Below are 27,343 nucleotides of genomic sequence, written 5' to 3'. Positions count from 1 at the left end.
TAGAGTCCTGAGAAAGATTCTTCACTGCATTTTCAAGAACGTTTTATACAGACGCAAAGTTTGACCTTCAATGTTGAAGTAATGACAAGAACATCTTTGAATCAACGCTGAACTGAGCCTGTACCGTGTGGCCTGTAGGATTTGATCCATGTACTATGAGGTATGATATATCACTATGTAAGTGCAATAATCGTGAAACCCAATTTCACTCCATGTCATTATTCCACTTTTTACGGCGGTGACCGGGTTTCACAAATCGATCCCAGGTCTTCGGTGAGGAAAGGTTTTAACCATTTGTCTACCCCACCGCCCCTCCAGACTTTCCGAGTGAGAGTGAGTATGGTTTTATGCCGCTTTTAGCAATATTCCAGCCATACCACAGCAGGAATAACCATAAACGGGCTTCACACATTGTACCCATGTGGGAAATAGAACCCAGGTCTTTGGCGTGACGAGCGGACGCTTTAACCACTGGACTACCCCAACGCTCCTCCAGATGTTTTTGGTTTGGTTTAGTTTGTTGTTTAACGCCGCACTCAGCAATAGTCCAGCTATATGACGGCGGTCTGCAAAATAATCGAGTCTGGACCAGACAATCCAGTGATTGACAACATGAGCATCGATCCACGCAATTGGGACCGATGACATGCATCAACCAAGTCACCGAGCCTGACCACCCGATCCCGTAAGTCGCCTTTTACGACAAGCATAGTCGCCTTTTACGACAAGCATAGTCGCCCCTCCAGATGTACTTGTTCCAATCATGATGCAGAGTATCAGAGGAAGCAGGGGGGTCAAATACCAGGATCTGTTGCCGAAGAGCAGCTACAAACATGGCATGGTATAATCGATAATCGATTTCGGTTTTCAAAATGATTTTTCGCTTAGTAAACAAATATAAATGTGTTTTGTCATAAAACAAAAAAAGATAGGATTTATAAAAGACTGTTTCATATGGAAATATATAGTGAGCGGTGTTTAACTTTTTCGACTCTCAGCTTACTCTCACACTCAGCAGGCATGATGTGATTTATCTGACTGTTTGTTTGTTGTTTAACGCTCAGCAATATTACTGCTATATGACCGAGGTCTGTAAATAAACGAATCTGGACCAGACAATCCAGTGATTGACATCATGAGCATCGATCTACGCAATTGGGATACCATGACATGCATCAACCACGTCAGGGGTCCCGTTAGTCGACTCTTTCGTAAAGCATAGCGCCTCTTGCGGCAAGCATGGGCTGCTGATGACCTATTCTCTACCCAGCGAGTCTGACCACCCGATCCCGTTTGATATAACTGAAATATTGTTCTTTGCTCTGCAGATTCTGACTCTCCTTGTGGCTGACCCGTTAGTCATGTTAGTCACGGTTTGCCTGGTCCAGTTGCAACTACTCACAAGCCACAGTGATATAGCTGGAATATTGCTGACAGCGGTGTTAAACGATATCATCTAACTCACTCACCCAACTCAATATTGCGGCAAATGTCTGTGACCGCTATTAGTGGGTGAGTGAGTGAGTATGGTTTTACGCCGGTTTTAGCAATATTCCAGCAATATCACGGCTGGGAACACCAGATATGGGCTTCACACACTGTGCCTTGTCCGGAATCGAACCCGGGTCTTCGGCGTGACGAGCGAACGCTTTAGCCACTAGGCTACCCGACCGCCCGACCGCTGTTAGCATGCCCACAATTTAAGTGTTGAGACACGACAAACGCTGTTGATTTCTTGAGTGAAAAATCTTTAATTGGGGGACTTATTTCACTATACACACCGTCGAGGTTATAGGCAGGATACCCACGTAGAAGTTCATTTTGTGTCTACATTGTTGATGAATTCACTGTTTATGTGAAAGAATCAGATCGTTCCCATGAAAAACGGGCACCGAAACCGGTTTCTCATGGAAAACACATACCGGAACCGGTTTCTGAAAAAAATATTGCACAAATGAATAGAAAAATTGTCACACGGCAAATATTCCCTACGAGGTAGGTATTACGAAATCATCGTGAACGGTGCTTCTCCATGAAAAGGCGGCGAAATTCAAATACTGTGCACTAGATGTTCGTTGGTCTATGACTAATTCGTTCGCTAGGTGTCGCTTCAGGTCCCGAGATGGGCAACTTCCGGCAGCAGCTTCTCAAAGGACCTTCACCTTGGATAATCTATACAAACGATACAATTGGTTGATGATTGACTCTGATTGGCGCATCATATTAGTTTTGTGTTGAACTCTTTATTTGTCCTTGTCTGGGTAAGGTCCAGCCATCACTTTGGTAATGAAATCTGAAAGAACAATAGAAACCGCCATCACTACATGACGTCCCTGGTCAAGGTTTATCTTTGCTTGTTGTTTAACGCCGCTCTCAGCAATATTCCAGCTATATGACGGCGGTCTGTAAACAAATCGAGTCTGGACCTGACAATCCAGTGATTGATATCATGAGCATAGATCCACGCAATTTGGATACGATAACATGCATCAATGAAGTCAGAGCCTGACCACCTGATCCCGTCAGTCGCCTCTTACGACAAGCATAGTCGCCTTTTACAGCACGCATGGGTTGCTGGAGACCTATTCTACCCCGGACCTTCACGGGTCGAGGTTTATCAGTGGCCTTTAACATGGAGTGAGTTAGTGATTGAGTTTGGTTTTACGCCGCTTTTAGCAAAATTCCAACAATATCACGGCGGGGGACACCAGAAATAATATTCATAGCTATTTTGCCCTTTTCCATAAATGAAATCTGTTTCTAAGGATAAACTAAATTGGTTATTCTTTTGCATTGACAATTTATATTTAAGTATACATGTGTACTAACTGACTAACATTTTAGCATTTATATCTCTAGTATGGGGTATTACGTCTGAGCCTGTCATTAAATAATTCACTTAACAGTAGACCGTGAAATGAATCGTAAATACAGAAGGCCGTGGATGGAATCTTTCAAATAGTAGGCCATGGATGGAATCGTTCAAATAGTAGGCCGTGGAGGAAATCGTTCAAATAGTAGGCCATGGTTGGAATCGTTCAAATAGTAGGCCGTGGATGGAATCATTCAAATAGTAGGCTGTGGATGAAATCATTCAAATAGTAGGCCGTGGGTGGAATCGCTAAAATAGTAGGCCGTGGATGGAATCATTCAAATAGTAGGCCGTGTAGGAAATCGTTCAAATAGTAGGCCATGGTTGGAATCGTTCAAATAGTAGGCCGTGGATGGAATCATTCAAATAGTAGGCTGTGGATGGACTCATTCAAATAGTAGGCCGTGGATGGTGAAATCATTGAAATAGTAGGCCGTGGTTGGAATCGTTCAAAAAAGAGGCCGTGGATGGAATCGTTCAAATAGGAGGCCGTGGATGGAATTGTTCAAATTGTAGGCAACGAATGGAATCTTCAAATAGGAGGCCGTGGATGGATTCGGAATCGTTCAAATAGTAGGCCGTGGATGGAATCATTCAAATAGTAGATCGTGGAGGTAATCAGTAAAATAGTAGGCACTGGTTGGAATCGTTAAAATAGGAGGCCCTGGATTAAGATTTAAAATAGTAGGCCGTGGATTAACAGTTGAAATAGTAGGCCGTGGATGGAATCGTTAAAATAGTAGATCGTGGATAAAGAGTTAAAATAGGAGGCCGTGGATAAAGAGTTAAAATTGTAGGCCGTGGATTAAGAGTTAAAATAGTAGGCCGTGGATGGAATCGTTAAAATAGTAGATCGTGGATAAAGAGTTAAAATAGTAGATCGTGGATAAAGAGTTAAAATAGGAGGCCGTGGATAAAGAGTTAAAATAGGAGGCCGTGGATGGAATCGTTAAAACAACTAGCAGTTGGTGGAATGAATAGCAAGCCGTTGCATGATTCGTTAAAATAGTAGGTCTTGGCTGGAATCGTAAAAATAATAGGTACTAAAATTAATCGTTAATTCAAAACAAAACTAGAGGCAATTTAAGAGTAGCTGATTATAAATAAAACACAAATTACAAAGATCCTACGTTAATAGAAAAGCGTAGTTTATCATCACTGCATAACAAGTTTTGAATGAACTGTTAATTACCGATTTGTGTCAAGGGCGGTTTCTGTTGTATTTGTTTGAGGCCTTTAGTGATAGAATCTAGTATTTTCTTACCTTCATATTTGACATTTCCTTCAAGATCTTCTCTCAAGTCCACACACTTAATGATATCGTCAACCTGAGCGTCCTTCAGTCTGTCACCTGCAAACAGAAACACACTAACACGTGAGACACTGCATGAGTAAATCCTATTTCAGAAACCATTCACGCCGTGATAGGAATGAATACCGCACAAAGTGGCGTTAAACCCAACTCACTCACAAACCATTCACCGTGTAAACTTCCAACTATCTTTAACAACTTGTACTGTTACTTACAATGTGTCTGAATGTATCTGTACGAAGTGTCCGCCACCAAAACGCGGAGAATGTGCTTAAAGAGTTGTATATCACGGCATTTCAGCAAGACGTGGGAGGAAAGCTATATGTCGTTGGAGGGGGCACGGGTGGCCCAGTCGTCAAAGGGCGATTCGCTGCGCAGAGTTGCGTCCCTTGGGCACGCCAGAAACCTATGATTGTGGTTTCGAATCCCGATTCGCCCCAATTATGTTTCTAGGTTTGTCAGCATACCCGTGCTCGTGGGTTTCACCGAAGTGGTACACGTCTGAGACCTGCATTACTTCGGGCTTTCCTCCCACATCAAGCTGACACGCCGTGATATAACTGGAATACTGTTAAAAGCGGCGTTAAACCAAACTCACTTACTCACTCACTATATGTCGTTGGAGGAAGGACGTAGGTCAAGGACGCTTAATACGTGAAACTAATTAGATGACGTGAGGTGAAATGGGGTTTAACGTCGCGTCTAAGATAATTGCACTTATGTAGCCACGTGCATGCACGTGTGTGTGTGTGTGTGTGTGTGTGTGTGGCCGCTCATACAAGTCCGGACCAATGCCGATTTTATAGTGCTAGCCCACTGAGATACACGTACCAAGCCTAGTTTAACATGAATACCCCACTCAGACACAGAAAACTGACTCCGAGCCGACCAGTCCTTGTATTAGCCCCTTAATGCCGAGCGCCAGAAAGGGGAACATTAAGTTCTATCTTTTCACGCCTTTTGGTATGACGCGTCTGGGGATCGAAAACCGGACCTTCCGCTCGCGGGGCAGACGCTCTACCACTAGACCACGGAGGCGGTTTGTTACAAATGAGCCAAGTATAGTATGATTATGATTATTATCTTTGGTTTGTCAGTATTATACATGAAACTAAAAAGCCAAGTATAATACATCTTCCCGATGCAAGGGCGTTAACTGACTAAACACGTCCAGTTTCCACCCTTGCCAAATAGGCTGGAATTTCCAGGCTCGATCGTAGCGCCACCTGTGGCTATGACGAGTTATGCCCCTTCTATGTCCCTCATTTTTGCTTCAAACAAATCGGCGGCGTCATGTCAAGTCGAACTGATCGATAATCACGGCATCGGACTATTGGCAGGACACATGCTTTACAAATCCTGCAGTCGACCGAAATCTGCAAGTTGAAATCTATGTCGTTCGTTACGCGATTTTGATTGGACTATGCATAGACTCGTTAGTCCAGCCAAAATGTTACTACCTTAACCCAGCCTTGTTCGGCAAGGGTGGATACTGGACTTTTATAGTCAGTTAACGCCCTTGCCTCGGGAAGGTGAGTATAATACTGACATACCAAAGATCAGAATCAGAATCACGATCAACGGATCCTGACTTGCTTGGTAATTTTCGGATATGTTGGTTGCAGGGTCTCCAAGAGACTATCACCAACTTGTCTACCAGTGATATCATATTAGCAGGCCGTGAGGTAGTTGCAATATTGCTGTTAACGGCGTAAAACAACACCACACTCACTCACTCACTCACTCAAGTTGTATTCAAGACGCCGTACCCAGTGACATCAACACGTGTCTTAACTCGGCGGATGAAATGAAACCTTGTCCTTCCCTGTCGAAAGTTTTGAAGGCCTCCATGAAGTCAGCAAACGTTCCGGTGTCCTGTATTTTCGCGCATGCTTCGTAAATTGTGAGGAATTCTTCTAATTGATAGGATTTTTCACCTGAAAAGAAAATTACGTTTTAGTCCCTAATGGTGTTTAATCACAAACAAAAATACAATCAAAGAGTGCTGTTAAAAGTCAAAACCTGGATATTCCAGGAGTTCAGATTGAATGTGTTTTTGTAGACGTAACAGTTAGAACGGCGAAGTGACAAGGGAGATGCGAGTGACAAGGGGTCCAGGTAAGTTTTATACGTGTCGCTGAATATCAAAAGGGAGAGGTCATCTGACATTCTGCCTCTGGCTTTTCCAAGCAAATCAAATTAATGGATGCCCCAAAAACGTGTTATGAAAAAAGAGTTAAAGCTTCTTTCAGTGTGAAGTTTGTCTTGCAGCCATTGATCGAAAGGCTCTATTGTATCCTACTGAACTAATAGATGCACACTTAAAAGTATAATCAATTAAAAGTAAGGGATTTCCCTGTTTTCTGTTAATTGAGTCGAATGTGGTATATGGAGGAGGCGGTGAGGTGTTCAAAAAACGCTCGTAACGAAGACGACCAAGGTTCGATTCTCAATATGGGAATATTTGCTAAGTCTATATTAATAATATGTACATGGGCTATATTTCTAAATTTACTACTATATAGTTCATACACTCAAAATAACATACAATGTATCGTTGGATCTATATTGTAATATTCAGTACCGATACAGTTGTTTGTACAACTCCCCTCCCCCTGTTTTAAAACCTTTGACAACAACATCATGGCAGATGTTTGCGAAGAATGTCATCTCCTTCTGAAATCAGTGTTGCCAACTCAGTGAGATAACCGACCCGTGAACATCCGGGTTAGAATAGGTCTTCAGCAACCCATGCTTGTCGTAAAAGGCGACTGTGCTTGTCGTAAGAGGAGACTAACGGGATCAGATGGTCAGGCTCGCTGACTTGGTTGATGCATGTCATCGCATCCCTATTGCGTGTATCGATGCTCATCTATCACTGGACTATCTGGTCCAGACTCGTTTATTTACAGACAATCGTCATATAGCTGGAATACTGCTGAGTTCGGCGTTAAACAACAAACAAACAAACAAACAAACACACATTCGGCCAGTGTTTGTATACCCACCGAACTTATCGACACCGCCGTTGCCTTTGATGGTGGTTTGTGTGGGGTTCAGCCCGAGACAGTACAACATATCGCCGGTTTTGGCTGCGTCTACATCGCCGTCTCTACCGTCCCAGAAATCAAACAAGTCAAACACCTCTGTACAATCTGCAAAACAAAGTTACATAAGTTATATAGATAAGCCAGACAATCATCCATCGGGCCCTTGTTTCATGTAGGTTGTTGATTAAGCGACCCTATCCAAATCTGTCATTGAAAACCGATGACCACAGTACATAAGTACATAAGAATACACAAGAATACAATTGTATGATACAATTTTACACGAGCCACTCTGCAAGAGTAAGGGTCGGTGGGGTAGCCTAGTGGTTAAAGCGTTCGCTCGTCACGCCGATGGCCCGGGTTCGATTCCCCACATGGGTATAATGCTTGAACCCCATTTCTGGTTCCCCCGCCTTGATTGCTGGAACATTGCTAAAAGCGGCGTAAAACCATACTCACTCACTCACTGTACGAGTAATGAGAGACTTGTGTATATACATGTGAAATTGTATTCACACCACATGCAATACAAGGGTAAAGTAAGTGAAATATATGTCAAATGTTATTACCTGTATAGAGAATAAACCTGTTTTGAGAATATTAAAAGAGGTTTTCGCACATTTAAACGTTACGTATTATTGGTGTGATGTGCAATCATGAAACTCGCACAAACATTATATAGGCCTGGACATGGCTTGTCAATTTTCTGTTGTTTCATGACAAACACTTTATTTATAAGAGCAGGAGCAGAAGTGGGTATAATGTGTAAAGCCGTGTGCCCGCCGTGATATTGCGGGGATATCGCTGAAAGTGTCGTACAACCCAACTCCCTCATTCGAACTGACAATTAAAAACAATTATTGAATGAAGCCATTTACTCCTGGTACATGTGTCTAAACTCAAAACGACATTTTGATATTGCGATTGTCTTGCGATTATCAATTGTCCTAGGTACATTAAGACAATTTCATGCCATTCGTAGAAAGTATCCAACTGAAAGTGCTGAAATTACACACTCCGTAATTGGCTTCTATAACAAACCTATTTGGGGGCGTGGCCTAAAGTTACCGGTGTGCGACAAATGTTTTCATTGCCTGATCTTTTGAACTAAAGAATAATCCTCCTCATATTTCAAAAAGTTTGAAAAAAAATTCAATTCGACGAGAATTATTTTAATTGATTGATTACTAATTGAGAAATATCTCTTTACAAAGAAGACACAATTTATGGATAACAACTTCTTTAATACTGTAAAGGCGGCGTTTCAGTATAGATCCTTATACCGTTGGCAAGTCTTTCTTGACAACGGTATAAGGATCAAACGTCGCCTTTACAGTATTAAAGAAGTTGTTATCCATACATTGTGTCTACTGTGTCATCCTTCAACTTCTTAGTAATGCCTGTCAAACAATTAAAATATTTCTTTGCAAACAGCCATGCTAGTCTTACGTTTATGGATATATAAGTCATACTCAATGCTATCATTGCCCTGCTATCATCATCTTGTTAAGCGAAACAGAACTATCATGTAACTCAAACACAAACATCTAAACACAAAGAACCTTTATCTTGGCAGTACTGTAGCTCGCGCCTATCTATGTATAAATAATCCTCACCGATATGGACAGGTATTTGCTTCAGCCGGGGCGCATGTGCAACTGTCTTATCTCGAATATCGCCTAAAGTTCAAAGGTTGGGAGGTTGGAGCGCATATGGTGGCTGACCTATTTCAAGAGGAATACTTTTGGTATGACGCGGCCGGAGATCGAACCCTCGACATCCGCTCTCCGGGCAGACGCTCTGCACATCAGACCACGGAGACGGTCTGAATACTTAATGAGGTGAATGGGTTCGAATCCCCGACATCCGCTCTCCGGGCAGACGCTCTGTCCACTAGATCACGGAGGCGGTCTGGATGCTTAATGAGGTGAATAGGTTCGAATCCCCGACATCCGCTCTCCGGGCAGACGCTCTGCCCACTAGATCACGGAGGCGGTCTGGATGCTTAATGAGGTGAATAGGTTCGAATCCCCGACATCCCTTCTCCGGGCAGACGCTCTGCCCACCAGACCACGGTCTGGATGCTTAATGAGGTGAATGGGTCCGAATCACAAACAACGAATAACAATTTGGGCAAATGTGACATAATGCACGATTCAAGTACGATTCAAGGATTCTGGTACAAATTTAGCATACACAACAAATTGAGGTGCCTTAGAAGGGAAATTTTGCAAAAAGGAAAAGTAGCCTGCAAACCTGCAAATTTGGGCGAAAAGATCTGACGTACGAATGTAATAATTAGTTAATCTGGATAACTGACCTATTTCAAGACGACTTCAGCGTTTCTCTGTCTGAAGATGAAAGAAGGGGTGAGAGGTGTATGATTAATGGAGAGAATGAGTACTAGTTAAAAATTGCGTGAACTATGAAGTCTTGATTCCCGAGAGTATTTACACGTGACTTTGTTTATGAAGTCACACGAAATTGCGATACTTGTAAATCGGTATCGCCTTCTTTGCTATTAACTATGTCGATTATATAATTCCTTAGAAGTTGGGACCCATGAAGATCCGGGATAGAATAGGTCTTCAGCAACCCTTGCTTGCCGTAAAAGACGACTATGCTTGTCGTAAGAGGCAATTAACGGGATTGGGTGGTCAGGCTCGCTGACTTGTCTGATTGTCTGGTCCAGGATCGATTATTTACAGACCGCCGTCATATAACGGGGATATTGCTGACTGCGGCGTTAAACAACAAACCAACCAACCAACTTAGAAGTTGGTATTTAGCGCGATTTACATTAACGTGTCACGTTTTATTTCGAGACATTACGTACATGGGAGAGAGTGAGATGGGTTTAACGCCGCTTTGAACAGTATTCTGGTATTATCACGTAGTGTCAGACTTATGTGGGATTAAAGCCCGAAGTGATGCAGGTCTCAGACGTTTACCACTTCGGTGTAACCCACGAGCACGGGTATGGTGCTGACAAACCTAGAAACATATTCGGGGCGAACAGGGATTCGAACCCAGGATCATAGGTTTCTGGCGTGGAAGAAATAGCTCTTCTTGAATGCAATGAATGAACGTTAATTTCGCCACTTTCGCGGGTAATTATAAACTTCTAGAAGTCAAATAACCATGTTCTGAGAATATCTCCAGAAGTGGATTTCCTTCAGACAGTTAGGATTGTGAGGCATAGACTAGGTTAAATATTGTCTGTAACTAAACTACAGATATGCTGCGTATCACCATTACCCAAATCTTTATGAGTAGTTAGCGTATATATACGCATGACAAAAATCGAAAACACAAAAGTATAAAAAATACTGTACGTAATTACGCAAGGCGTCTGTTCAACTTGCTTTCTTGTATTTCTTTACTGATCTTTACTTACTGATCAAATGTAGGCACACCACCTTGCAAGAAATAAACACCCTGGAGGAATAAGTTCGGTTTAACTCCTTTTGGACATTGACTCGGCTATGTATATCATGTTTACCATGGCGCTTCATCTCAATGTGGGAGAAACCCCGAAGAGGCGCATCAACGTTTACCACAGTGGTGAAAAACCACGAGCACGGTGCTGACAAACCAAGAATCTCAACCAGGGTGAGTCTAGGACAATACGGGATTCAAACACGGTCAAAGGATTCTTAAACGCATTTTTCAACCACAAGGAATCGCGGCTTTACGACGATTATGCAAGTGCAATTGCTTCTGTTTCCAAAAGCAGTGCCCCCTGTGTTAGGTAAACAAATACTAATCTACCGAGGTCTAAACCCAATATCATGAATATGTGTTTAGTTTGGACATTTGGATCAGCGTGCCTGACGAAGTATACATTTTCTAATAAACACAGGGGCGGTCGGGTAGCCAAGTGGTTAAAGCGTTCGCTCGTCACGCCGAACACCCGGGTTCGAATCCCGACATGGGTACAATGGTGTCTCCACCCCCCCACCCCCCGTGATATATCTGGAATATTGCTAAAAGCGGCGTAAAACCATACTCACTTACTCACTAATAAAAACACTGTCTAAAAAATACTTGTCTAATCGTAAAACCTGTTTAACCAAATGCCTGCTTAAGTTGAGGATAGGGCAGTGTAGTTGTCTCGTGGTTTTTTATATAAAAGCGTTTGCTCGTCACCTCGTTAACATGAATATGTTCTTATTGTCTCTTCCTATAAACACAATGAGTGCATCTATACATAGACCAAAAGCAGCAGATGTACGATCACACTCCTTAGACAGCTGTTTTCAAAGAGATGTACGTTGGTATACGTGCTGGACCAACGCCCAGTCTCTCAGAAAATATATAATAACAACTCTAGTTAAATTTAAAAAGAAGCCCCAGTGAGATTGGAGATTCAGAAGCAGTGGAAAATCTGAACTTGCTTCATTTAGGGTTATGTGTTATGGCAAGGGCTGGGCGGAAGGGCCAATGATATGATTCAGGGACTGTGGGACAGACAAGCAAACGTGCATACATAGAATCCTTCTTTTATCATCATGGGATAAAAAGTTACGGAAATCTGCAATTCGTGTGGTGAGCGGGTGGTGTAAAGACTATTTGTCAAAAATGGCTCAGTTCCACAACACAATTTTTGACTAATTTCCATTCGAAAGCAACGATCTAAGAGCTATTAGTTAATCCTTCCCTTCACACATGCGAGATGGGCGCGCTAACAGCTCGTGGCCTTGAGCAGACGATATCCGGTTTCAAATGAAATCGTCTCTCGCCGTTTATTTTTGGCTGACGTCGACATTTTCTCACACTGTGTCTTAACGCGGCTGACAAGAACGCGTTATATATGTCTTATTCATTCATGTGGAAGCATGTAAGCACTCTCGGGGGTCCTTCGGTTCACGCCAATTACTCCTGTTTACAAACACAGCAGTTTCCAGCGCGATTCACCATGGCCATGCTACATACACGGGACATGGTCCCCATTGCTCAATCACATAATAATTTTGGTAAAACTTTATTTGTCTGAATTAACTTGCGGCTAAAATTACATTAGACAACCGTTTCTGATAACATAAAATTCTAAGCAATCCGGATGCTTCCATGCAACAGTCCTAAAGGTTCACTGCACAACCATCACCTGCTAGTAATTCAGCCTACCTCCAAGATCGGCTCATGGTCGGCTACCTGCCAATACTTTGACCTTTATAATGGTTCCATTAGCGTCATTTCAGCCCTTTTTTTAATTAACCTCGTTTTCTATAAATCTTTTTTTAAGGATTTTTGGGCTTGTGTTTCTCAATATACGTAATGGCCGCATACCTCATTATGTGAGGACGGAAATATTTGACCTTCAAGAGTCTAAATATGGAATCGGTACCCTCGTCGAACCGTTATTTGGTAACATCCTCTACAGAGGTCGATCCGCTGTTCTGTATTCTAAGGATTAGGGATTCGATTATTGATACAACTTTAACATGAACGACTGACATATATAATCATGTAGACAAATATATTTTTGTCTTCAGTGTAATCAAAATATACATTGTATTGTTTGCTGGGTATTGATCGTTATGTTTGCTGTTCATGTAATCATAATTTATTTTTATTTAATTTATTTTTTTGTGTATTTTGTAATGCATTTGGACTTTCTTCAACCTGGTTATAACCCTATCTATTTTGGTTATCCCCAAACGGTGTTATTCTACCGTTATTCGGAACAATGGCGCCTTTTGAGTTCATATTTATCAGTTTAATTTGTTTTTTGGCCAATACTAGGTCGAGTATCCATAAAATTGAACTTACTTCTTAAACATATCCTAAGTTTGGTTTTCTAAAGCACATGTTGCCGAGCTTTGCCTTACCTGTCACCAGAGGTTACCACAACACCTCACAATACCTCCACCCACGTGGTACATGGTATCCACATATACAAGATCTAGTACTCCACAAACACATGTACAGGGCACTCACCGTCAATCTCGTCCCGAGATAAAGAAGACTGAAAGAAAAAATATCACATTTATACATTCGAACATTTATTTCCACAAAAGCTATAGAATGTAACATGTTATGACCTTACAGGGGAAGTCGAATATTTCATAGAATTGTTAAAGATTTGAAAGGCGAAAAAAAACGTTTATAAAAAGAAATGTTTGATATTTTTATACATTATATTATTGCGAAATATTTTGCAAAGTACCGATGATTTAAAATCCATACCACGGTTTGAGGCAGGCGTGTCATTGAGAAGGGCAAACAACCCACATGGCCAGTTCAATGGCGGCTATGGTAAATTTGTGTTATACGCCCCGTGGTCAATTTACAGTTTACCGTTAATTTCACATGATAGAGATTCTGACAGCCAAGCATGTGACTTATCGCTTAGCCTGATGGTAATGCAATTACCAGCTAACGGTGTTGTAACGAGGCTTAACGGAATGTAATTTTATTGCTCGACAGGTGTCTGTTTCTCTGCGGCATAACGACTCTGATACAACAGGTTCTATAGCAGTGGGACATTTATTAAAAATATTGCTTTAACGACAATTAATTAAAAAGTAGAAATTACCTACATAATCAATGTTTTCAGGCATGATATTTTCAACGGTGACAGACACACTGAACATTACTCCTATAATAGTTGAAAAATATTTGTAATATTTCAAAAATAATCTTTTTATACATTTTAAACGAATTATGACATTCGTAAGATTTAAAATTGATTTTGTGAGTCATAGACAGTAACATTGATCAATATAGACCGCGTATACTTACAGCAAATAAAATATAACATTAATAATTTTGACGGATTTTGTACTTACCATCCTGTATGTTCTTTCGCTGCTGCCGTAAAGATGGTTGATCGAGAAAGGACTACCCACGGAATGCTAAAAATGCCGTGTGGTGCTTCATCAAGCATCGACTGTATTTATAGGACGAGCCCATTTTTACAATAGGGGCGTGGCAAGCAGGGGGGTGATGGCCTGAGGTCGTACGTCTGTTCTTGTTAAGCCATTCTAAGACTTCTCTGTTATGGCAATGTTTGGTTATTGTTGACATCTTGTTTGTCAACATGAATGAGAAGGGACGATTGAGATTTAACAGTTTGTGGTTCCTTTCTATACAACTTAGTCTACCTATCATTTACGCCATTTAAACGGAAGTGACGCAAAAAGGTAACAATATATCTCAGCTCAAGGCATGAAGAAGAACGAGTTTCGAAAATAGTAATAATAATTCTCAGGGTAATAAATAACATGCATTTAATACCTCTTTCGACTATATTTGCTTTAAAAATGAAAACTGTAACTTATAGTTTTATATAAAATTATATTGCGCAAATCTTTAATCCAAGCCATTTGCTTTCCATTCAATATGGCGGACAGTAGCGGTGCCGTTGCTAGGGCCTACGTTTACAGCAGCTTTGGACATATTTGGAGAGTAAGGGACGAGTCAGACCTGTATTGTTAGACATGTGCCAAACTTGGTATGAGAGCAATCTGATACTAGGCAGCTGGCTGGAGTAAACGAGGGGATACCGTAGGTAACCGTGGCAACAGAATGGGCAAGAGATTCACTGTAATCGCCGATGTCGGCATTGTTGCTTGTGTTAGGAATCTTCAACTTCTGACTTTGAAGGAGCCGGCGAACGCCGCCATTTTAATCTGTCGGAGCAGACGATATTGTTTGTGGAGGCGGAAATGAGAGAATATGGCTAGGTGGTTTTTTTATCCCTCTATAGAAGATGAAGGTCGGTTTGCATAAGTTTTATTTAATTCTGGAGGTATTTGCAACTTTACTGATTTTTGGTTAGTCTAGCTTCTGTCATGTAAGTGTGTTTGTAAAGAAATATATGGTTAATTTAACGCCCATGTGAAATCTATCATCAAGCAAAAAGGGGGGAACGTCTTCTCGTTAAAATGGGTTTATGGCAGGTCCGTGAGATAACTGAAGATGATGAAGAGGAACATATACAGAAACAGTCAGATTGTCAGTCGGGATCGTAATTATAGAGCCCTGCATTTGTCAACAAAATCATCATCATCATCATCTTGATAATTGGGGTAGACTTGTGGTTTGAGCCACATTCATCCCCCACATTCATCATTGTTACATCATCATCATCATCATCATCATCATCATCATCATCATCATCCCCACATTCATCATTGTTACATCATCATCATCATCATCATCATCATCCCCCACATTCATCATTATTACATCAACATCATCATCATCATCATCATCATCATCCCCCACATTCATCATTGTAACATCATAATCATCATCCCCCACATTCATCATTGTTACATCATCATCATCATCATCACCTTCATCAGTGTCACCATCTTCATCGCCACATCCATTCGATTACTGTTATCACTTGTTCCTGTTCGTAATGGCTCGGATATAATCGTTTCAAAACACGAATCATATGATTGGCAGTAACGCCGAAACGAGGAGACTTCAAAAGTGAATGGTATTGTTTAATTATTTCTTAATAATGGGCATGTTAGCATCTTTATTTCCTTATCACAGGTGTCTAGCGTTACTCAGGGCCTCCATCCCACAATAAGCTTTCACGAATAAAGGAGAACCTTTGTTCTAGAGGCAACCTAAGTTAAACTAGATGCACCGCTGAATAAAACAGAGAAAAGCTGTCCTTACCGCTCACCCTGTCAGCGAAGCAAGTCCTTTCAACCACCAAACATTCGCCTTCCAGACAGGAATGTCGTCAAAACACACATGCGTACTACCATGTTATGTCTTAAAGTACTTTATGAATGGCATGCCATTGTCACGTGATGTGTCTCGAGCAATTACCGTCGTCTGTCAGTAGATCAAATTACCGTCTGGCACTGGTATGCTGTTAACACGTCTCGTGCAGAACGTGCGTGTCACATCACGTCTGCGCGTGCCTTGTTTACATTATTGGCTAAGTAGGTAACGAGCTGTATGTTCATGGTATTCTATTTGTGCCACCATCTGGTCTGTTTCGCGCTGTTGTGTCGTGTGGTTTAGTATGTAACTGAAGTGTTTGTTTAGGAACATGCGTTAAGATCATTTTGCTTGGTAACAGCAGGTTGTTAACAGCACTGGTGCAGTATTTAACACTGATGTGTCTGAGGGTGATGACATAAAAACATTAACCATTGGACAATCGTTTGTTACGGCAAATGTCGCTGCGACGTGTCAACTATATAACGAACAAGAAAAATTATAGATATATTACATAAAACTACTGCAACTACTACTACTACTACTACTCACACAAGAAGCCGTTTTATTAACCATGTTCACTACCACCACCACTACTACTCCTACTACTACTACCTCAACGACCACTACTACTACTACCATCACCACTACTACTACAACCTCAACTACTACTACTACCACCACCACCACCACCACTACCACTACCACTACCACTACTACTACTACTGCTTCCACCACTACTACTAGTACTACTCACTCAACAAGCCGTGCTCATGCTATCGGCCACCACTACCACTACTACTACCACTACCACTACCACTACCACCACTACTACTACTACTACTACTACCATTACCACTACTACTACTACTACTACTACTACTACTACTGCTACCACTACCACTACCACTACCACTACCACTACCACCACTACTACTACTACTACTACTACCATTACCACTACTACTACCACCATCACCACCACCACCACTACCACTACTTCTACTACTACTACTACTCACTCAACAAGCCGTGCTCATGCTATCGGCCACCACTACCACTACCACTACCACCACCACCACTACTACTACTACTACTACCATTACCACTACCACTACCACCATCACCACCACCACCACCACTACTACTACTACTACTACTACTACTACTCACTCAACAAGCCGTGTTGACATCCATGCTCATGCTATCGACCATCACTACCCGTGAGTTTTACCAAAGTGGTAATTAAACGCCTGAGACCTGAAATTGCTTCTGGTTTTTCTCCCACTTGAAGCCGACACGCCATGATATACGAGGGGCATTCAATAAGTTTTGCAACTTCAATATAAGACCAAGTCGCAAAATATCTTTTGCACTTTTATTTTTCAATATAATCTCCATTCACCTCAATACACTTATTCCACTTGTCCTTCAAGCTTTAAATAACACTTTTATAGAAACCCGCAGATTGGCCCTCTAACCACGCCTCTGCGGCAGCCTTTATACCCTCGTCATCCTGGAAGCGTCTTCCACGTAGGACAGATTTCATTTGCCGGAACAGGAAATAGTCACTGGGGTCGAGGTCTGGGCTGTACTGTTTAATCACCCACCCTACAGCCCAGACTTAGCCCCCAGTGACTATTTCCTGTTCCGGCAAATGAAACTACGGTTTTAACGAACTCAAAGGGACTACTAGTTTTAGTTCGTTATAACCGTAGTTCGTTATAAGCATATATACAGCATTACTACAGCAAATAGTCGGGACCAAAATAGTAAGCTCGTTCTATCCGTCAGTTCGTTATAAGCGTGTTCGTTATAACCGTAGTTTACTGTACTTTAAACTATTGATATTTCACAACACCATGAAGCGTTATTGTTATATGCGCATTTATTCAATTGTATAAATATTGATGTATGCAGATACGATATATTATTTTTTATACTCGCACCCAGTAACCCTTTATTCTGCGTTCATGCACTGATGAGGTTAGAGTGTCATGAGTGAGTGAGTGAGTTGGGTTTAACGCCGCTTTTAACAGTATTTAAGTTATATCACGGCGTGTCAGCTTAATGTGGGAGGAAAGCCCGAAGTGATGCAGGTCTTAGACGTTTACCACTTTGGTGAAACCCACGAGCACGGGTATGGTGCTGACAAACCTAGAAACATAATTGGGGCGAACCGGGATTCGAACCCACCATCATAGGTTTCTGGCGTGCCCAAGGGACGCAACTCTGCACAGCGAATCGCGGCGCCTTAGACGACTGGGCCACCCGTGCTCCCTCAGAGGGTCATGACATCAGTAATGCAATGCACATGCCCAACAGCACCGCGAAGATTACAATTTCACTTGTGCACCGTACAAACAACGCTAGCCTTTCTCCTAGGCTGTATATAACGATAGTCCATGGGTGTATCGTAATTCTATCCTTATAGTAGGACAGATTAGATAAGCCGACAGTCTAAGGACGACATTATTTTATAGGGAAAACTTGTTCTTATTGTTTATATAATCTAGAAATTATGATTTAAACTCTAATTAATGCCTTAGAGACTTGTGTAAATCTAGCCTTGCCCCAAGGCAATACTGAACGATAAGGCCATGGATGTATAGTAATCCTACACATATAATATGCAAGTCGAGGGAAGCGGACAGTCTAACGATGACGTTCTTACATAATGGCAACTTGTTATATATAATCTAGAAATTATGATTTAAACTAATAAGTATTGCCTTGGAGACGTGTGCAAGTCTAATGCAACGCGTGATTGCAATTATAAGTTTCCGTCCGTTTCAGTGAAGATTAAGACTAACATTTATTTCCAGAAATAAAATCTTATTCAAAAATATATATCTCCAAAAAATAAAATACAATCCAAATGGAGCCAAGAACAATACTTAATTTCAGGCTAGACTTGCCAAATCATTCTAGACCTGAGTTGTGTTCCCTTTTTAATTAATTCTCAAGGGTCTGGAAGCCAGACGAGTGAAAGATTCTATACAACTGACATTGTTCTAAATATTGTAATACTCCTAAAACACTATGCTTCAAAATAATTATCTTCATATTTAAATAATAAGTTTTGTACTTTATCAATATGTATTATTGAAATATGATCATTATGGTTATGAAATAATTATAGGGCAGCGTTAGGGACCACCTGACCCGGGTCACTGATGATGCTTGGTTTCCCCAAGTTATGACCTCTCCAAGAAGCATCCATTTTGACCATGCGATACCCATGTGGCATTTCAGTCGCCTCTTATTGTCCGGGCGGTCGGGTAGCCAAGTGGTTAAAGCGTTCGCTCGTCACGCCGAAGACCCGGGTTCGATTCCCGACATGGGTACAATGTGTGAAGCCAATTTCTGGTGTTCCCTGCCGTGATATTACCGGAATATTGCTAAAAGCGGCGTAAAACCATACTCACTCACTCTTATTGTCCACTCACGAAGATAACATGCAAGCTGAAATTGTTGTATACTTTTATTCAGAAAAGGGTATGACACCTCAATGTCAGAAATGTCGATGTCGATGGTGTATTCTGGTTCCATTCCCCGGGGGGAATTATGTCAGGTTTTGTTTTTTGTTGTTGTCTCTGTCACCGCTGTGAGACACGCAAGGTTTACCCCTGGAAACTACCATTTGTATTCAGGGTGTACAGCATGTCCAGCATGTTTTTGAAAACAATTAAAAAAATTAATTAATGTATTTTCTGGAATAATTATTCTTTTAACGACTCTTTCCCCCATGGTATATCTAACTTGTGTGATGGGACTGCTTGACTAGTGTGATGGTAATATCTGACTTTTGTGATGGGAATGGTTGACTTTTGTGATGTGAATGGTTGACTTTTGTGATGGGAACGTCCGACTTTTGTGATGGGAACGTCTGACTTTTGTGATGGGAATGGTTGACTTTTGTGATGTGAATGGTTGACTTTTGTGATGGGAATGGTTGACTTGTGTGACGTGAATGGTTGACTTTGTGATGGGAACGTCTGACTTTTGTGATGTGAATGGTTGACTTTTGTGATGTGAATGGTTGACTTTTGTGATGTGACTGGTTGACTTTTGTGATGGGAATGGTTGACTTTTGTGATGGGAACGTCTGACTTTTGTGATGGGAATGGTTGACTATTGTGATGGGAACGTCTGACTTTTGTGATGGGAATGGTTGACTTTTGTGATGTGAATGGTCGACTTTTATGATGGGAATGGTTGACTTTTGTGATGGGAATGGTTGACTTGTATGATGGGAATGATTAACTTTTGTGATGCGAATGGTTGACTTTGTGATGGAAATGGTTGACTTGTGTGATGGGAATGGTTGATTAGTGTGATCGGAATGTCTGACTTTTGTGATGTGAATGGTTGACTTTGTGATAGGAATGTCTGACTTTTGTGATGGGAATCGTTGACTTGTGTGATGTGAATGGTTGACTTTTGTGATGTGAATGGTTGATTTTTGTGATGGAAAATGGTTGACTTTGTGATATTAATGTCTGACTTGTGTCATGTGAATGGTTGACTAGTGTGATGGAAATGTCTTTAGTGATGGGAATGGTTGACTTTTGTGATGGGAATGGTTGAATAGTTGATCGGAAGGTCTGACTTACGTGATGGGAATGGTTGACTATTGTGATGGGATATCTGGCTTTTGTAATAGGAATGGTTGACTTTGTGATGGGAATGTCTGACTGGTGTGATGGGAATGTCTGACTTTTGTGATGGGAATGGTTGACGAGTGTGATGGGAATGTCTGACTTTTGTGATGGGAATGGTTGACGAGTGTGATGGGAATGGTTGACTAGTTGATCGGAATGTATGACTTGTGTGGTGAGAATGGTTGACATTTGTGACGGGAATTCCGGCTTGTGTGATTTTGATATTTTACTTAATTGATCGGAATAACTTACATAGGTTTATAACTGTGAACAGATAAACATATTGCAACATTTAGATGCTACAATTAACTCATTTTATGTTATGTTTTAACAAACTCAGGACAAGGCAAGAAGAGTTCCAAGCCCTCCATCTGTTTCGGTTACAATAATTCAATCAAATCTGCCCGACAAAATGCTATTATTAAACTATTATAATGCCGTCGTGGCGCTGAGATATTGCTGAATAAAAAATAAACAAAAAAAAGTTACTCGAATTACAAACCCAATTTTTGTAGTTTTTTCATATATCACTTTCACATTAGCCAGCTGTGACCACAGACTTTTTACTCTCTTTCAAAGAGCTGCATCAGCTCCTATTTTTAAGGATATGTCTGAAATCTGAGTGAGTGAGTGAGTATGGTTTTACGCCGCTTTTAGCAATAGTCCAGCAATATCACGGCGGGGGACACCAGAAATTGGCTTCATACATTGTACCCATGTCGTGAATCGAACCCTAGTCTTTGCGTGACGAACGAACGCTTTAACCACTTGGCTACCCGTGAAGTCTGAAGGCATGTGTCACAGTTATATGAAACGGATACTGAAGCATATATGTTCACGTTATCAGATAATGAATATCATAATATCACGATTAGGGAGGGGTGTTGGGTTTGTTAATTAGTTATGGCACGGTCACATGTATGTGGGAAACAGGTTTCAGTCTGCAGAGACGAATTCTATAGATCACTAAGTATATGTTAGTATCATGAAATACCACCATTCACTGACGTAAGAAGACCCGTTCTCGGGACCCATGCACTTGCTAAGTCACGGCATTCCTCGCGAGATTTATCAACTGATGACGTAACCAGCACGCGTACATTAAACAGCTGTTATCAGAGCGAGACTCTTGCCAGCATGCACACCGCGCCGGTGTCCTGGTATAAACTCTCCCCCGTACAAATTCTCCCCCCGGAGATTTTATACCGGTACAGATTCTCCCCCGGAGAATCCGTTCTGAAATAAAATCTCCCCCGGGCGGATGTATTTCGCGCCCCCCTCAGTATAAAGTCTCCTCCTTGATAATTCGGTTTGTTGCAATGTTTTTAAGTACTATATTCTTTAGATAGTTATCTTTAATGTAAGGAGGGTTACTTTAAAAAATAGATTATAAAATATGGTCATAATGAATTGATATTTCAGCATATTTTATTTGGTAACTGTACCTTCCATCCTAAAACAAGTATAAGACATAATCAAACAAATGTGAATGAAATGACTTAATGTAAACAACACATGTACGGTTACTGTTGTAACTGAATTCAGAAATCGTATTAATCCTCGCAAACATTCGGTTTTAACACTAAGTACGTTAAAACTGTCAACACATATCCACGCGCGCCTCAGCTCAGGCTGTCCGTAAAACTCTGATTTAAGATCTAAAATATATTCCTTAATACAGGCTACGTTTGAAAATGGAATCAGTGTAATATCAGTGACGAGAATAGCATGGTGCAACCAGGTTTCTGTTAAACATACAACATCATAACTATGTAATTCAGCACTGATTACCCACTGTGGACCCACAAACTTCACTGATACGTTTAATCCGAGACCAAATACTCCGCAGGTAGTTCTCCGACAACAATGACTATGCGGGTCTGACAATCACAGAACATTTACTCTGAATATACGGCTCTCATGATAAAAAAACGTATGTTCTGGTCACGTACTCTGTAGGTAGGTATATGGTAATTACAGACCATGTACTCTGTTGGTAGGTAAATGATAATCACAGACCATGTGCCCTGTACGTAGGTATATGGTAATCACAGACCATGTATTCTGTAGGTAGGTATATGGTAATCACAGACCATATACTCTGTAGGTAGGTATATGGTAATCACAGACCATATACTCTGTAGGTAGGTATATGGTAATCACAGACCATGTACTCTGTAGGTAGGTATATGGTTATCACAGACTCTGTACTCTGTAGGTAGTAATATGGTAATCACAGACCCTGTACTCTGTAGGTAGTTATATAGTAATCACAGACCATGTATTCTGTAGGTAGGTATATGGTAATCACAGACCATGCATTCTGTAGGTAGGTATATGGTTATCACAGACCATGTATATTGTAGGTAGGTATATGGTAATCACAGACCCTGTACTCTGTAGGTAGTTATATAGTAATCACAGACCATGTATTCTGTAGGTAGGTATATGGTAATCACAGACCATGCATTCTGTAGGTAGGTATATGGTAATCACAGACCATGCATTCTGTAGGTAGGTATATGGTAATCACAGACCATGTATATTGTAGGTAGGTATATGGTAATCACAGACCCTGTACTCTGTAGGTAGTTATAATCACAGACCATGTATTCTGTAGGTAGGTATATGGTAATCACAGACCATGCATTCTGTAGGTAGGTATATGGTAACCACAGACCATGTATATTGTAGGTAGGTATATGGTAATCACAGACCATGTATTCTGTAGGTAGGTATATAGTAATCACAGACCATGTACTCTGTAGGTAGGTTTTATGGTATCACAGACCATGTACTCTGTAGGTAGGTTTATGGTAATCACAGACCATTTACTCTGAAGGTGGATATATGGTAATCACAGACCATGTATTCTGTAGGTAGGTATATGGTAATCACAGACGATGTATTCTGTAGGTAGGTTTTATGGTATCACAGACCATGTATTCTGTAGGTAGGTATATGGTAATCACAGACCATGTACCCAGTAGGTAGGTACTTGGTAATCACAGACAAAGTACCCTGTAGGTACGTATATGGTAATCACAGAGCATGTACCCACTAGGCAGGTTTTATAGTAATCATAGACGATGTATTCTGTAGGTAGCTTTTATGGTATCACAGACTATGTACCCTGTAGGTATGTATATGGTGATCACAGACCATTACCCTGTAGGTAGGTAGGGAGGTAGGTAGGTAGGTTTTTAGATACGTACGTACGTATGTATAATAGACCATATACCCTGTATGTGGATCTCTGATAATCTATATATAACGTGTCTCTGTCGCGAACAGCTGCTCAATTGCTGATGCGGCGTTAAGCAATAATCATTCACTGCGGTTATTGGTTCATTCAGCCAATTTTCACCTGCATCAAATTCAGTTACGAAAACATTTAAAGGACGGAGGGTGGGGGTGGTATTGTTGCAGGAGTGCGCACCCCCATTTTGAAACATTCTTATCAGTTATACATTTGGAAGTTATATATTATAAGAGTTTATATAAACTATGACCAATCAATTTTGTGGACTCAAATTGATGGTGAATTCTTTTTTCATATTTTGCAATTGTATGTTAACTTGATCTGTTCGCAACTTGACCTGTACCCGCCGATGCTAATCCAGGCAAGGGTTTCATTAAATCCAAAGGCCCCTGCCCCAGATAATCAACTGGTCTATCCCGTAATACAGGGCGTTCGCTCGTGAGTTACAAAGTTCATCAATCTTCATCAATATTCATCAATATTGTTCATCCTCTACATGCTGGCTTCACCATTCATCATTATGCATAAACAGTTTCATTAAACTCGCTTCCGAAACAAATATTTCAGCTGCGCTGGACGTGCGCGTTTCACATGAAACCAACACTAGCCAAAAAATGGGGTAAAATGTGTAGACAATATGTTCACTGAGTATAAAGATTTTCAAACTAAAGAAACTCCTGCATAACTATGATTTAATCGTTCATATAAATGAAATAATGCAAACATTATTTATATATCTGATCTGCGCAGCCAACACGTGTGTTTAACAACTGCGCAGGCCAACACGTGTATTTAACAACTGCGCAGCCTGCCATGTTGGCACCTAGGGGAATAAGGGAAGGCACAGGTTCGTCGGTAAACCGGATCTCGTTCCGGGAAATTCCGAGGATAAGAACATTGTTTTGGCATGACCTGATTTGCCAATAAGGTCATCTGGACGACTGGAAGGCTGGACGGAAAATCCCGTTATGCTTCTTTGTGACTCTTTTATTGTATTACGTCAATATGTTATACGTTACCAATCAACACACGTCTTAGCATATTCTGGATCTACGACGATTATGGATCATAACATTTGAAAAAAATGTTAATTTAAAGTGTTAAAATATCTAAAAATCATCTGTAGTGGTAAATCTATCTTTGAGAGTAACATCAAATTCCATCGTGTGTCTTAGCGGCCCTGGAGGAAGCTTCCAGGTCGGTGGAAATAAGTTAACCTGTGCAGGCTGCAATACACGACTGAGCCGTCTTGTAAACTTGCCACAAGTATGGAACCCTCTTGAGGCCACCACGTTATATTTGACGTAGTTATCCCTCGCCACGTCCTTCCGTCCGTCCGCTTCTCAAAGGGGACAAATGTTATCAAAAACTATTTTAGTCAGAAATTTTACACACTGATTGTAATGGTCATGATTTCAAATGTGTTCGAAAATTGCTGTCGTACATTCATTTTTTACAGAGTTATGGCCCTTGCTCCGCGCTTTTCAACATTGTGCATGGTATGTGAAATGGGGAAGTTTTCTCAGAAACTACTGAAGTTACATGAATGAAAGCTTGCATGTTCACCTAAGAGATACTTGTCAAGAACGAGTTGGAAAACTGGTCCCGTCAATTATTTTTACAGAGTTACGGCCCGTGATCCATTTTATTTTACTTGGCCCATAGTGCGTGCAATGGGGACAAGTTTTCAAAGAAACTACCTCAGGACTGCGTTATTTGTTCCTGAGAAGCGGCCTTTTGTGTGAAATAATTTCAGATTTACTCATTTTTTATGATGACATAAAGCGGCCCAAGTGCCCATCTCTGCTTAAGGTTTTATTGGAATATATTCACTACTATATGAACAAACAAAATTTTAAATATAAACAAAACCTTATGATCGTAGGTTGGAATCCATGATCATTATCAGTATGTCAGCGTTACACCAGTGGACCGCCTCCGTGGTCTAGCGGTAGAGCGTCTGCCCGGAGAGCGGAAGGTCCGGAAGCTATATGACCGCGGTAGTAGTAGTAGGACGGCGGTAGTAGTAGTAGTAGTGAGTGAGTGAGTGAGAGAGTTGGGTTTTATGCCGCTTTTAACAGTATTCCAGTTATATCACGGCGTGTCAGCTTAATGTGGGAGGAAAGCCCGAAGTGATGGAGGTCTCAGACGTTTACCACTTCGGTGAAACCCACGAGCACGGGTATGGTGCTGACAAACCTAGAAACATAATCGTGGCGAACCGGGATTCGAACCCACAATCATAGGTTTCTGGCGTGCCCAAGGGACGCAACTCTGCACAGCGAATCGCGGCGCCTTAGACGACTGGGCCACCCGTGCCCCCAGTAGTAGTAGTAGTAGTAGTAGTACGAGAGCCTTATATATGTGTATACGTTGGCATCATATTAATGTGTATCATCATCCGTGGTCTTGTGGATAGATACTCTGCCTGGATAGCGGAAGGTCCGGGGTTCGATCCCCGGCCGCGTCATACCAAAAGACGTTAAAAGATGGTACTTGTTGTTACCCTGTCTTGCGCTCGGCATTAAGGGGCTAAAACAAGGACTGGTCGGCTCGGAGTATACCGTAAATATATTTTATCCTGTTTGTTTATGTGGCAATTCAATGACCAAATCCCAAATTGTACCCATGTGAGAAAACGAACAACATTAACCACAAAACTACCCCAACAATACTCCAGGAAGTTGAGTTATGGCTCGTCACGGCTTCCATCCTTTTTACAATGCAACACCTGCAAACAATATCTCCACCACGCGAAGGCAGTCTGCTCGCGGCAGCGCTGGCGCTATCTGTCTGTTTGAGCTATAATCTGTTTCTGGAAAAGTAATCATGCTTGTAAATTGTATTTGTCTATTAAGTGTTTTGTTACGTTATGCATCGGCTGTGTCATGGGGCTTCACGCTGTTATAAAAAGGTCTATAATTTTACAATCCGACATTTGAAGCGTTTATTTGAGCAATGTTGATCGTGGAGAGTAGCTGGATGGGTGACAGTATTCGGCAAGCTTGCCTCTTGAAAGTTTTATAATCAAGGTTTTGTCCCGGGTTTGGGAACTTGATTATACCTTAATAAGAAGAAGAGGAACGATTACAGTCAAGCAGTTTACTGTCAGTGGTGTTGTGTACTGACCAGTGGAGATGCTTGACTTTTATAGTAATCGCCTCGTACATTTTGACTTTGAGTGATTCCCTAGTCAATGAATTGTGCATTGTCTTCATCTAATTGTTGACCGATGATACGTCACGAGGTAATGATGCTGTATTATTACATAATATTAACTTCTACGCCGGTGTGACTGCGGCCTCTGGGCAATAGAATTCACTTTGGGCGATGGGTTTGATGGATACGTCCATCTTACATCACTGTAGACTGCTATGTAGCTGTCAGTGTTCAGTGTGACACGTGAACGTCTACAAGATTTAATTGCTTGTTGATATGTTGTAGGTAATGAAACCTTTATGAATATTTTGATTCCATTTATATTTAGTTAAC

At 41.2% G+C, this 27,343-nt stretch overlaps 1 protein-coding gene across 1 annotated transcript; it reads right to left on the bottom strand.

Moving 5' to 3' along the window:
* Positions 1-1,731: 1,731 nt before the first annotated feature.
* LOC139448635 (myosin essential light chain, striated adductor muscle-like) lies at positions 1,732-14,130 on the bottom strand. Its single transcript, XM_071230200.1, has 6 exons — positions 14,026-14,130; positions 13,175-13,202; positions 7,193-7,339; positions 5,954-6,121; positions 4,137-4,223; positions 1,732-2,293 (listed from the first exon to the last, which is right to left on the bottom strand). Exons 1-6 carry the CDS (start codon positions 14,026-14,028, stop codon positions 2,244-2,246), a joined length of 483 nt encoding a protein of 160 aa, XP_071086301.1. The 5' UTR covers positions 14,029-14,130; the 3' UTR covers positions 1,732-2,243.
* Between the last annotated feature and the right edge of the window lie 13,213 nt (positions 14,131-27,343).

Source organism: Haliotis cracherodii, unplaced genomic scaffold (genome assembly GCF_022045235.1).
Source record: "Haliotis cracherodii isolate W230 unplaced genomic scaffold, xgHalCrac1.p SCAF_7, whole genome shotgun sequence".
Lineage (NCBI taxonomy): Eukaryota > Metazoa > Mollusca > Gastropoda > Lepetellida > Haliotidae > Haliotis > Haliotis cracherodii.
The sequence above is the reverse complement of the archived record's forward strand: the minus strand, read 5'-3'. Positions and strand labels throughout refer to the sequence as shown.

What these genes read in the sequence shown, in the direction of transcription:
- LOC139448635 (XM_071230200.1), bottom strand. An exon ending in ACACGTGTTGATGTCACTGG is followed by an intron (nt 4,224 to 5,953) that starts GTACGGCGTCTT and finishes TTCTGTTTGCAG; the next exon opens with GTGACAGACTGAAGGACGCT. An exon ending in AGGAAATGTCAAATATGAAG is followed by an intron (nt 2,294 to 4,136) that starts GTAAGAAAATAC and finishes TTGTTCTTTCAG; the next exon opens with ATTTCATTACCAAAGTGATG.